We start from the raw sequence: 13,490 nt of genomic DNA on the forward strand, positions 1-13,490 counted from the left end.
AAAATTGAGGTTCAGTCACCGTATAACCAAAGCAGTCAGTACAATGCAGATTTTAAATAGATCGTCTTTAACTGTCCTATTTAAATTTAAATCATCAGATTCTCACCCCTTTCTCTTTTACAGTTGTCCTGCACTATGCTTGCATCATTTTCACCTGCGTGACTGACTCAACACAGTTCATTGATCATCTGCTGTCTTTTTTCCCCAATGTTACCACCTTCAGGCAAACCATAGAGTTATACTGTCCAGTCTTTTAACTCTTAGATCTGAAGTAGTTGACTTCATTTGGTCATCAACCTGTGGGTATTCGGATCCGAGATGGCAGCTTCACCAGCTTCTGATCCAAGCTCCTCCCCTTACCCATAATGCCACTCTGTCTCCTTCCTTCCCTCAGATCTCGTTTGCCACTTACCAAGACAGCAGCATGGTCTCAAACTCCAAGTGAGTTTAGTGTTTTTTGGGTAAGCGTTTATCTTGTTTGCTAGCTTCAGGTAATATTGTTGTTTTACCTCCCTTACAACCGCTTTAGTCAGTGTCGTGTTCCCTTCTTTTCCCTCACAGTTAGGCTAGTGTGTGTGCATGTGTTTCTTAATCCGTTCTTAGACGTGTTGGATATTCCAAAGCCTGTCTTCAGGAAATGCACAGTGTGTGGCCATAAGCTTTCACCGGCCAATGGCCATACTCTGTGTTTTTGCTTGGGTGTGCCTCAGCTATCTACTGCCTGCACTATTTGCACAGGATTTAATCTTAGAGGTCTCAAAGACAGGAGGGCTAAATTCGTAATGAAAGGGCTCTTGCCAGCTTCGGGGACGACTGTCCCCACCTCGTCTTCAATGGTAGCGGCCGCTACCCTCCCTTTGCCCTCTCAGGACTCCGGGTCTCATACCCCTGTTTCTAGGCCTTTCGACTCGGACAAAAGGATAGGCCCAGAAAGCAGTCCCCTGTCCGCTTGGAACAGTCAGGGCTTCCAGCTAAGACTAGAACTCCTCCAAGGCCCGCCACTCCTCGGCTTCGTTCTCCGAGGTTTTCACCAGGGCTAACGGTGTCTCAGGCTACTTTGAGAGCCTTCCCTCACTGGCACTCCTGGCCGATGTCTGTGACTTCCTCATCCCGGGTCACCCGCAGTCTTTCAGAGTCAGAGATGGACAGAATGATGCGGATGGGGGTTTTGCCAGCCCCCTCTCCCTCTAGAGCAGGGGGTTCTTAGCCCTTCTTTGCTCGCATCGCTCCTTCTCCAGTCCAGCCCTTGTTTTTGGAGTCTGATCCGAGAGCCCTCGGGGTCAGAGGGCCAGCACTGATGGTACCTAGACTCCAGCCGTGACCTTGAGCATGTCTGATTCGACCGAGTCAGATCCGAGCTCTTGGAGCCGTAGCCTTGGCATCAGATCTGAGGGAGTGCTGTGGCTCCAAGTCTTTTGGAGCGCAGCCTTCCCCTCTGCATCTCAGCACTGATGGGCTCAGCTCCAACTCTCCCATCAGACCCGAGGAGGGTGGCTCCTTTGTTTCTCGGGATGCCCGCTCTCCCTCTGCCTTCGACATGGTCGAGGCCTCTGAACATCTTGTCTTCGGAATCCGCCCCAACTCCCTCTGTTCTGGGTACGGCTCTAACCATCCGGTCCTCAGAGGGACAGCCCATGCTAGCTTTGCCCCAGGCAGCACCCTTTGGAGAGAAACCCCTGTTTGCGAGTCTGCTCTGGAAGAGTCCCACTGAAGTTGTCCCTCACAAACGGATGTGCAAAAGGAGGCACCTGCACTCTTCCCCAGAGTCCCTCACCAAGGACTCCGATTTGGAGGAAGGGGAAGGCTTCCCCAGGTCACCCCCCAATGATGTCTCCTTTGGAGACATCATGGAACTCCTTTGCCAAAGGGGGGGGGGTGGTCCACCCCAAAGCCATTCTCGGAATCAGTGTTCCTGGAGTCTTTCGGCACCGGCCCATCTACTTCCTGGGTATCCCCTCCTGTGAATCCTTTAGTGGGCCTTATTTACTACATGGGCAAGGAAGGAACTTGACACTGTGGAGCCTATTCCAAAGCATCCAGATAAAATTGAGTCCCCCCTCTGACAGGACTAGCTGGAGTAAGGGGTCCCCAGTGACACTATTGTCATGGCAGCCGCCACCAAGAAAGAACTGACTCAAGAAAGTTCTACAGTTCATCCTCCTGCCCGAGAGTCACTGACGATGGACCATCTGTGGAAGCGGGTTTACGTGTCAGCTACTTTTTCCATAAGGGAGCAGAATTCTTTGGCTCATGTTATTCGACTTCAGCGGGACCTGATGAAGGAGGTGGCTGTGTCGCCCATGGAGTCCATGTCACCAAAGGATAAACAGTCCTTCTCCGTGCGGATGGCCACTCTGAAAGCAGTGTCGAACACGCCCATGCGCCTCCTTTCGCATGCCACCGAAGGAGCAGCAAGGGCTTGCCAGTTCCAGCGTTGCCATGAAGTGACACGTCTGGCTCTGGCTGTGTCAGTTTACAGAACCTTCAAGCATCATTTGCTAATGGCCCTTATGATGGTTCTTCCCTGTTTTGGAAGTCCATGCGTGGGCCACTTGTCCAGAGTGAGAAGGAGGGGAAGATGCTGTCTGATGTCGGGATCCGCTTCTCTAAGCTTCAAAGATCCTTCTCAAGGAATCAGCGAGGGCAAAAGAAGATGTTGTTCAGAAAATCTCAGTACCCATGAGACACTCAGGGCTCTTCTTCCAACAGAGGCAGAGGGGGTTGCAACAGATGCCGTCCCAGAGGCAGAGGGGGGGTCTGTGAAATTTCGAGTCTCAAGAACCCTTCTCAGACAAGCCTGTGCAGCAACTCTGAGTGGTTGCTCGACTGTTCATCTCTGGAGGCAGTCGGGGGTCGTCTTTCGTTGCACCTAATGGCATGGGCGTCCGTGTCAACAGACTGTTGGGTGCAACAGATCATATCCAGAGGTTATTCCATTCCCTTCATGGTACAACCTCTTCCCCCGAAACACCTCCCAGACATTCCACCCACTCAAAGAGGTCACAGCACTCAAAATAGAAAAGCCGCTAAGGAAGCGAGTCATCCAACCCGTCCCCCCAGACCATTCCAGATCGGGCATCTAGTCCATGTTCTTTTTAGTGTCAGAAGATGGGGGGACCTAAGACCCATTCTGGATCTTTCAACCTTGAACCTGACAGTTGCCAAAGAAAAGTTCCAGATGGTCCCCTTGCAATCCATCCTGCCCTACCTGCAGGAGAATGATTGGATGTGCTCCATAGACCTCCAGGACATGTACTGTCATATAAAATGCACAGACATTCCAGGAGGTTTCTCTGCTTCCGGCTAGGGGCCAATCATCATCAGTTTTGAACCCCCCCCCCCCTTTGGTCTCACCACAGCCCCCAGGGTGTTCACCAAGGTTATGGCAGTAGTAACGGCTCACCTGAGGCATTAGGGAATATACAGGTAGTCTCATACCTGGATGATTGGCTCCTTGCTGCCCTCACCAAGCATCTACTCTCTCTAGCCAGAGACTACTTTCTGAGGTTAATGAGTCTTCTGGGGATTGCAGTCAATTCAAACAAATCATCTCTGAATCCTGTCCAGACTCTGGAATTTGTAGGGGCATGACTAGACACAGTTCGGATGAAGGTCTATCTCACCCCAAAGAGAGTTTGGAGCTTGCATCTTCACGTGTCTTACATCATCTAATCTTGTCTTCCCTCTGCAAAGGCGGTGTTATGAGCTGTTGGTTCTATGGTAGCCACTATCACTCTTCTTCCATGTGCTCGCTTACATATGCAGGTTCTGCAGTGGACGTTAGTCCAATGGTCTCTGTTAGATCTACTGTTGACTCACCCTGTATGCATAAGCAGGGCTTGCAGGGAGCCTCATCTGGTGAATGCACTCCTTGGACCTAGTAGGGGGACGCCCATTTATTGCAGTCCCTCCCCAAGCTGCGGTGACCACGGACGCCTTCCAACTAGGGTGGGGGACATTGTTTGGGAAGAACAGTCCAAAGCACGTGGTCCCCAAACGAGACCAAGTTGCCTATCAGCATCCTAGAGATGAGGTTGGTCCTTATAGCTTTGCAGGCCTTTCATGCCTTTCTCCCTCTGGGAACTATTGCAATACAAGAAACGCACGACACCACACCAGATAAAAATTGTAAAGTTCTTTACTGATGTCTCCGGTACCTCGACTTGCGCCTTCAAGGAATACATTTTTACACCAAGCAGCATCCATTTATATAATTCAATTCCCCAATGTAACAATCAAGCAAAAAAGAAACAATCCCATTCTTAGAACACATACGTATAGATACAAGCAACTGACATAACTGTCATACTAGAGGACTAGTTTACATTATTGGTTGTGGATGCACCCCAACCATGTGGTATGTAGGGCAGACTAAAAGAGCTGTCAAACAGAGAATCATGGAGCACTTGGGGGACATCAGAAGGGTAAAAATGGACAGTCCAGTTGCGGAACACTTCATCGAGGCCCATGGGTGCTCTGAAAGTTTCTTTTTTGGTGTGCTAGCCAGACCAGAATCACAGAGGGAAGGACAAACAGCAGGAAATTTGACTTAATTAGGAACAGAATGCATTATTAACTTTAGAACTTTATATTCTAGAAGGTTAAACAAGGAATTGGATCTGAACACTAACAGTCAACCATAGAATGCACATATATATTTCCATGATGGGGATTTACAACATGTAACCATATTTAGTGTAATGATGTGTGTCTAATTTTCCCTCCAGCATTGTGACTCGGTAGGGGCATGACCAATAGGACAAGGTTTGGCATAATATTGAAGGTCATACTTTTTAGGATGTTTTTGATATTCCACTGTACTCACACTGGCATTAGAATGTGTAATTAAGTTTTAAATATATGCTTTAACATGCATAAATTTTGTGAATTAAGACGGAAGGGTTTTAATAATGTGGAATAATAATACTAATAATGTTCAAGAGGTATGCAGTGAACAACACATGATTTGAAAATGTCAGTTGCTTGTGTCTATACGTATGGGCTCTTTAAGAATGGGAATGTTTCTTTATTGCTTGATTGTTACATTGGGGAATTGAATTATATAAATGGATGCTGCTTGGTGTAAAAATGTATTCCTTGAAGACGTAAGCTGAGGTACCGGAGACATCAGTAAAGAACTTTACAATTTTTTTCTGGTGTGGTGGGTGTTTCTTGGATATTTTGGGAATATTGTCTGTTTTTTGCAACTTTTGCAATACAGTCAGACAACATGTCAGTAGTGTGGTACATCAACAAGCAGGGAGGAATCAGATCTTGCACCCTTTATCGCGAGGCCATGAGAGTGTGGGAATGGGCAATTTCCACCGGCCGTTTTCTAGTAGAAACGCACATTCCGGGGCGGTCCAACATGCTAGCAGACATACTGAGCAGGACTATTCTGATACCTTACAAGTGGTCTCTGAATCCTTCTGTAGCAGAGCAGATCTTCCTCGAGTGGGGTCGGCCTTGCTGCGATCTCTTCGCATCTCTTTCCAACTCAAAGTGCAGCGAGTTCTTCGCTCTGATCCCCCCACAGGGGGAAACCCCCAGGGATGCTCTAGTCCATGTTTGGCCTTTTCTGTACTTATCCCCCGTTACCTCTCATACCGAAGTTTCTTCAGAAAGCTCACAGGCTGGGGAGCAAAGTAATCCTCATTGCCCAGTTCTGGCCTTGCCAAGTCTGGTTTCCTTTCCTTTGGTCTCATCTGGTAGTTTCTCCATGGATCTTGGATCCTATTCATCTCACACCCCTTGAGGGTTCCTCATCCAGACCTGGTCAGACTGAAACTCACTGCTTGGCTGCTCCAGTTCCCTTGATAGCTAGGACTGCTGGTTTAACCTCACCAGTTAAGTCTATTCTGGTGGCAGCTCACAAATCATCCACCAGGAAGCTTTACCGTAGCAAGTGGAAATGTTTTTCTATTTGGGCCTCTCAGAGGGACCTGGATCCTTTCAAAGCCCGGTCCCAGCAGTGTTGGAATTCTTGGTGAATATATTTCACATTGATGAAAACATGGTTTCTCTAGCCACTTTCTAGACTTTGTAAAACCTTCGTTAAGGGTACATTTCTTTTAAGACCCCCTGTGAAGGATCCTGCTTCTCCTTGGGACCTCACTCGTGTCTTACAGGCTCTGGTTTCTCCACCCTTTGAGCCCGCAGCATCAGTAGACCTTCAGTTTTTATCCTGGAAAACTGCCTTCCTAGTGCGTATTACTTCAGCTAGGAGGGTATCGGAACTTCAGGCGCTATCAGTCAAAGCCCCGTACATGGTTTTTCATAAGGCCTGGGTTTCTTTGCTTACTAATCCAACATTTCTTCACAAGGTTGCTTAGAAAACCAGTATTAACTAGATGATTAACCTTCCTGTTTTCTTTCCGAATTTTCAAAACAGGGGTGAATATAAATTGCATTTGTTGGATGTACATAGACAATTGAGGTTCTCCTTGCATAGAACTAAGGCTTTTTGCAAGTCTGATGAGTTGTTTCTTACTCTAGACCTTTTCTGGGCAAACCAATGTTGAAAGTGACAGTTGCTCGATGGATCTTCCAGCATATTCTTAGAATGTATGCAGATAAAGGCATTTCTCCTTCGGATCAAGTTGAAGCACATTCCACCAGCTCCATGGCTACCTCTGCAGCTTTTTGGTCCAGGGTGTGTCTGAATGATATTTGTTCTGCGACTACTTGGTCCTCATCTCACACCTTTGTTTCACATTACAAACTGGACATGATATCTAGAGGTAGAGCATCCTTTGGCTCTGCGGTGCTCCGGAATATCCTTCCATGAAGGCCACCCAGGTGTTTGGTATCAGGGGACTCTATCCCACAGGTTGATGACCAAATGAAGTCATCTACTCCAGGTAAAGAAGTTTTTTACTCACCATAACATTCCATCTGAGTAGTTGGACTTCATTTGTCATCAACCATCCCTCCCTCTTTCCCCCTGACTTTATCATTATTATCCTACTCTGGTATGTAGGAGAGGGTGCCTGTGTGGCTCTCCTGTTCATGCTTGCTTTAGGTTTTGGGAAGAAGCTTTAGTGGTAAGGTCTCATTGGGTCAGGCTTATGTTTATGGTGCAGCAAACTCGATCTGAGGGAAGGAAGGAGACAGAGAATTATGGTTAAGGGGAGGAGCTTGGAGCTCAGATCAGAAGCTGGTGAAGCAGCCATCTCTGATCCGAATGCCCACAGGTTGATGACAAATGAAGTCCAACTACTCAGATGGAATGTTATGGTGAGTACATAACTTCTTTTTTTTTTTTTTTAAACATAGATGCAAACATAAATTAATTCTCGTTTTAAACTATTTTCATAACTTAAAACCATAGCATTAACATCAATACTGTACAAACACTATGCATAAAATCTTTGTCCTACAAGATGCTGCATCACATGGCTCCTTGCACCTCCTTTCATTCTCCTATATTAATTTGCTTTCTTTTTTCCATAATTATTTCCACCTTTTCCTGTAAGATTCTACGCATTATAAACAGGGAGACTTAGCTCAGCATCACTTCTCCTACATTCACTTCTCATTGAGTGGGTCTCATTTGGCTCAAGTCTTACATCTAGTATTTTTGTCTGTAGCGAGTTTGTAGCTTTTGCAGTACTTCTCTAGCCTCTTTGGGTTTACTGAATGTCTTTTGTAGTTCCTGGGAAAATATTCTCAACTGGGTGGCGTATTGCAGTCTCTGCCGCAACCCTTTCTACTTGCACACCCCTATCAACAGTAAAAAAGCACTTCTCTTCTTCCTTGTTTCCAAAGAAAAGTCCATTTCCACAAAAACTAGCCTCTCACTTATTTTCCATACTGTTTCATGTTTCTAATTTGATCAGGTTTCTTTTGTAAGGGCGAAAGACTAAATCTGTACAATTACTAGTCTAGGTCTACTCTCTCCTTCTGTCACAGACTGCCATGCAGTTCTGTGTGCCCTTTCCAGCTCTTTCTCTCTAACCCAGTCCATCTAGCCGGGGTCTCTAGCAAGCTTAACACAGTCCCTGCCATCTGTTTGCTCTGGATCTCCGATCAACATTATTTTTTCTTCTTACATGATCTTCCACAGCAGTAATCTTACTATCTGCATAGTCCCTATGGGCCTTGGGCACTTCACCTTGGCTCTTTATTCTATATTCTCACCCTTTAGTTTCAGCATTGCTGTTGCATGCTCTGACAATACCCTATCCACTTATGTTTCTTTCTTGACGCCCTAAATGTTCCTTAAGTGTCTGCTTTATATAATTAATTTTTAAGTTTTAGTTAAAGCTGCTTCGCTGTGGTACAGCGGTAGCGTTGTTACCTCACAGCAAGAGGTTCTCCCGTTCAATTCTCGGTTGGGCTTGGGAGTGCCTTCTGTGTGGAGTCTGCATGTCCTCCCCGCGGTTGGGTAGCTTTCGAAAGACATGCGTGCGTAAATGGGTGTGCCTTCGTTGAAGGTTGGGCGTCGAGCTGGCACCTCGGTGTTTCGTAAAAATCTACTGCCAATCATTAGCGGACCGGAGTTCCGCTGTGGCGACCCCTTACCGGGAAAAGCCGAAAGACAAACAAAAAGTTAAAGCTGCTTCCTCTTTCGTATCTGCTGCCATGTTGCTGACTTTTTTTGCATTTCAGCCACATTTTACCATGCTCATTTCTCTCAGAACTATTCTCTTTTCAGGAGCTGAGTCTACAATTATCTTTCATTTCTCTGCTCATTCAGTGGATTAAGCTCCCTGTTACCTTTCAGCTGCTTACACCTTTGCACTTTAATTGTACTAAATTTCACTTTGGTAATACAGGCCCTGGGTTGGATGTATGTGTTCACTTGTAGAGTGCTATAGTGGAAGTCTAGCAGTTAAAGAATGTAGTGAAAATAATGAATGAGTTGTATTATAGAAGAGTGCAGGGAAAGGTGAAGTATATGACAGGATGGTTAAACTTTGCTGGAAAAGAGAAGGTCGAGCTATATAACTAGATTTATATTAGTGAAGTCTTGAATGTAAGTTGATGGCAAAAATAGTGCAAATAAGATTGTGCTATGGTTGTATTCATTTTTAAAGTGAAAGAAATTACTACACTGAGTATTTAATTTTTGTCTTCAACAGGAGAATCCGTTACTGCGTCCACTGATTTTAGTATTAAAGCAATTTCTTCTACAGAGAGATATGATTGAAGTATTTCGAGGTGGAATTGGTTCTTATACCCTTGTGTTAATGGCTATCAGCTTCTTGCAGGTAAGCAGTAAAAAGTAACTTTGGCTAAAAAGTAGTGGTTTTAAATTTTAACACTGAAGCAAAGTAAATCTCACCTGCAGCACTTGAGTAAAATGTTATGAAAGAATTCAAATGTAAAACAGCATCACAAGATCTTTTCATCGATAGTTGCACTTTAGTGGATGTCTAGATGGGGATCTTTTTATGTTGTGGACTCTCTTCTCTGTTGTATGTTCATTCTAAACTTTGTTGCAGTACTAATTCTTGAGATTCTTGCCTGCAGAGGACTGGCAGCTGATTTGACTTCCTAAGCTTTTCTTCCTTCGCCATCAGAGGTCAGGATAGCACCATCTTCAGATCTGTTTTGCTGCATTTTGATGAGCAGCATAAGCACCCATTGCTTCATTGGTCTGTTGGTTTAGCATACTTCAGAGTTTCAGATAAGTACCAGTTTCTACTGGGAGAAAATGTTCTTATTTACTTTGTGTTATCATAGAAAAATTATTGATAGATATATTGCAGAGATGTCTGTTTCTTAGAACTTGTTTTGGGTGTAGAAAGCAAATCCTTCATAAAAAAAATCTTAGTGTATCTTACCTGGGTCTGAAGCAGAATGTACCTGGTTGTTCCCAGTGTGCATCCTTTAACTAAAGGATCTTAAAAGTGACAGATGGAATCTCTGCAGGAGTATTCAACTCAGAGGGGCTTTATAAGTTTGGTCCCAGTCAGCCATGTCATCAGCTCTCTCGTCTTCTGGTCTCTTGCATGATAAAGGAAGTACTTGGAGAACTGCCAGAGAGTGAAGAAAAGTCATGCAGCCAGTAGGACTACCTCGGAGTTAGATGGTCCTCTTCACCAGGTTCAGAGAAGCGATTGTGAAGTGCCTTCACAGTCCCCGTATCTGGATTCAGTTTTTGTTGAAAATTCTGATGGCCGTATATTTTATTTGTAACTGGGTAGGCGAGCTAGTCAACTGATGGTTTTCAATCTTGACCCAGGCTCATTGAGCAGAAAGAATACAATTTATAGTATATTTAATACAACATTGTTAGTAAGAGACCTAGATATAACCAGTACCTTCAGTAAAGCAAAATTAAAGTACATTAACATTTACTAAGTATCGTAGTATGTGAATTAATGTAATATTTACAATAGCTGCATCACAGCTTGGTACATTTCAGCTCAACAATTTGCAGAGAGTGCAGTTGCTTGTAGAGTATTGTGGTTAAGGCTATATGTGATTATAAGTTAACCAATGTTCAGTAAAGGGGAGTACAGCATCCCTATGCTGTTTATTTGGAGGAGGTCACAAGAGATCAGTATTAAGTCTCTGGCATCTGCCCACAAACTAAACCTGTAAGGTGGACTGTAGATCTATACATAGGCCTAAGATACCTAAATGGGCATTAGTTGTCTTGGCTTGGCCTAGACTTAGTGCCTCCTCCAGGAACTTCTCAAGTTGGCCCTGGATTTCATAGATTTTTTTTTTTTTTTAATTATCTTGGATATACTTAGAAATGGGGAACCGTAGCTCCCAGCCTTTCATCTTGAACGATGGAACACTATCTCTGACAATGTGGATCATATTGGCAGAATGTGGAGAATTTACTAATGACTTTGGTGAGTTGTACTAGGAAACGTATAACTTTGATACTGTTTCTTCATAATTTGAATTCTTTTAATGAATTAATATGGTCCTTCATACCACTCAGCTGTACAGATTTCGCAGAATGTCCAGATTTTTGTCTCATATTTTTGGTCTGTCTTTTATAAAATTGTGTTTTTCTGGCAAATTAGTGGCAAACCATTAAAGTCTGAAGTTAGAAAATAATGACAGACATTTGAGTTTCAGACTTCGTACCTTTCAGAAAATTCATGCTAATGCAAAACCTGTTCTATTAACTTTCTAAGTTTGTAAGAGCAATATTTAGATTGCTCCTACTTTTGGGCCTCTGTCCCACTTTTATTTATGGCTTTGTCCAGATTTCTTGCTCTAAGAAGTTGAGAGGTATGGGTCCAGTATTCTCCATCATGAGTATTAATTAAAAAGAAATTCTTAAAGAATGTGCGACAGACTTGTCCATATAGAACAGCCTGGAAAATAGAATTTTAAGTCTCAAAATGAGGACTGAGAACTCTTAAACTGGTACAGCCCCCCAGACTAGTGCAACAAGCAGACCCACTCAGGCAAAGTACGTCTGGTCATCCTGTGCGAAGGCTGACACGTTGAGACCCGGATAGCAAACAGTTGTTTATATGGTAAGAGTTTCAGTTTCTTGCACGTAAGGGTGCAGTTGGGGAGTTTGCTGTGAAGCTTCTGCCAGCCCTGAAACAAGTCTCTCCTTATGTAGAGCTGCATTTTGCTTGCACATGAGCCTTGCCTTGTTTCTGATTTTCCAAGGTCCAGTGCTGCATGCTGACAGCAGTGTATGTTAAGGCCTCAGCAGCTGTTTGATGAGAACAGCCCATATCATTCAGGGCCTGGAGGATGAGGGTCTTAAATACCCATATAGCCACAATAGACAGATAACTCTGATCCTGCATCAGTGGTGGAATATTGTGAGTGCCAGTAAACAGCCTAGCCATAGAATTTTGCACCTGTTAGGTAGGCAGGGTCAATTTCCAGAAACCCAAGGTAGCGAGCATTGCAATATCAAGACAGGACAACAGCGTTTTGTTTACTACTGTCCCAATCTCTGAAGTTTATAAACGGAGTTTGATCAGGGAACTGTTTTCAGGGGGAAATAAGATGTCTTGATGAAAGCTAACACTTTGTCCCTCATTGTCAGCCTGTCAGCAAAGGAATGCCCAAGTCACAAATGGGAAACAAATTCTAAATGATTTCCAACATAAGTCAATGGAGTATGCAGGCGATTGTTTAATGAATGGGCTGTATTAATGAAACCGCATTGATTTGTGTTCAGCTTCATTTGATTAAATGCTGTTCAATCAGAAATGCAATCTAAGTAGTTTTCCAAGGATGACAAATTAGGGACATTCCGGTGAAAGAGGTAAAGCTAAATATCATCAGCATATGATGCCACTCCTTACAATAACCTCTGTTAGCTGTATCATGTAGATTATGTGTAGCAAGGGAGCCGAAGATCAATTCTTTATCTACAACAGTCGGGCATGTTGTGACCCAACACCACATGCTGAGTATGACCTGAACTGTAAGAGACAAACCAGTTGAGAACTCTACCTGTTAACTCTTACCAAGATCTGCTGCAGGTTATGAACTTTGTGAGTCATAGAGTGGTGACCTGTAGCTGGCAAGGACATAAGAAACCTCATCTAAAAAGACTTGAAAGTGGATGAACTCCTGATTATCATCCTTTGTAATCAACCTAGACTTGAATTTGTTACTAATATAGATCGAGACACCTCCAACTTTAGCCCCTGTCTCTGCTGCTGTTGGACTAAATGTGTGAATGGCACTGTAGCTGTCCACTGACAGAGTACTTTCTGCAGATTTAAATCAAGTTTCCAGAGTAGAGAGCTTGTAGAATGTGCAATTTCTTGTTTAGGCTTTGAGCATTGAGTAATTATACCTTAAGGTTGCTTTGAATTTTTTTGCTGTGTTTGTAGTTTTGTTATTTTGACATTGCCTAAAAAGGCTTTAAGAAGTGTATAAAGTGTTAGCCAGTATCCAAAAGCCCGGGTGGGACAGATGCAGAATATTCTTGACAAGATAATGTGGTCTGTTAACCATGTCCTCCCATGCTGATACATATTCGCTTCTCCTAGAATGATATCAGACACTAAGCCAGTTATTAAAATCCATCATTTTCTATTCATACTATCGCTTCAGCCTTGGTGAAGGTAGAATGCTGCTCAGTGCAATGCACGTGCCCGTTTGTAACACACAGTCAAAGATGTTCTTATAATGTCTTCTTTCATATAGTCCAGTGAAGTATCTCAGGTCATTTACATCCACATGGACTAGGAGCGCAGTGACTTGTTGTGGATCATTGCTCCAGATAGGCAACTAGCTGTTATCTTGTCCAGCCTGGTGAGAGAAGACTTCTGTCATTCAATAGAATCTCCTTTGACAAGAGTACTGGGTAGTGTTTGCTTGCCATATGGGTTTTGATTTGGGGGAATCATTGGTTTTAGGCTTATGCGGGGTGTTAGGTGCTCCTTTTGGTTTGTGCTTTAGTGGTTGCTGAGCATAGGTATTGCCATTTGATGCTTAGGAGGTCTTTGAGGTATGAAGAGGTTTCTTTTAAATGCCTCAACAAACAAAGGTGTGTGTGTATGTTGAGCAGTATGTGTGAAGGATGTAGTGGGTGTTCTTGA

At 43.9% G+C, this 13,490-nt stretch overlaps 1 protein-coding gene across 1 annotated transcript in view; it reads left to right on the forward strand.

Annotated features, from left to right (window-relative positions):
- Positions 1-13,490, forward strand: part of TENT4A (terminal nucleotidyltransferase 4A) — a 1,710,012-nt gene that overhangs the window by 698,002 nt on the left and 998,520 nt on the right. The window contains exon 8 of the mRNA XM_044065408.1: positions 9,084-9,212. Coding sequence (XP_043921343.1) covers positions 9,084-9,212 — 129 coding nt within the window. The remainder of the gene's footprint in view (positions 1-9,083; positions 9,213-13,490) is intronic.

Source organism: Protopterus annectens, chromosome 3.part0 (genome assembly GCF_019279795.1).
Source record: "Protopterus annectens isolate FY-2018-M chromosome 3.part0, PAN1.0, whole genome shotgun sequence".
Classification (NCBI taxonomy): domain Eukaryota; kingdom Metazoa; phylum Chordata; order Ceratodontiformes; family Protopteridae; genus Protopterus; species Protopterus annectens.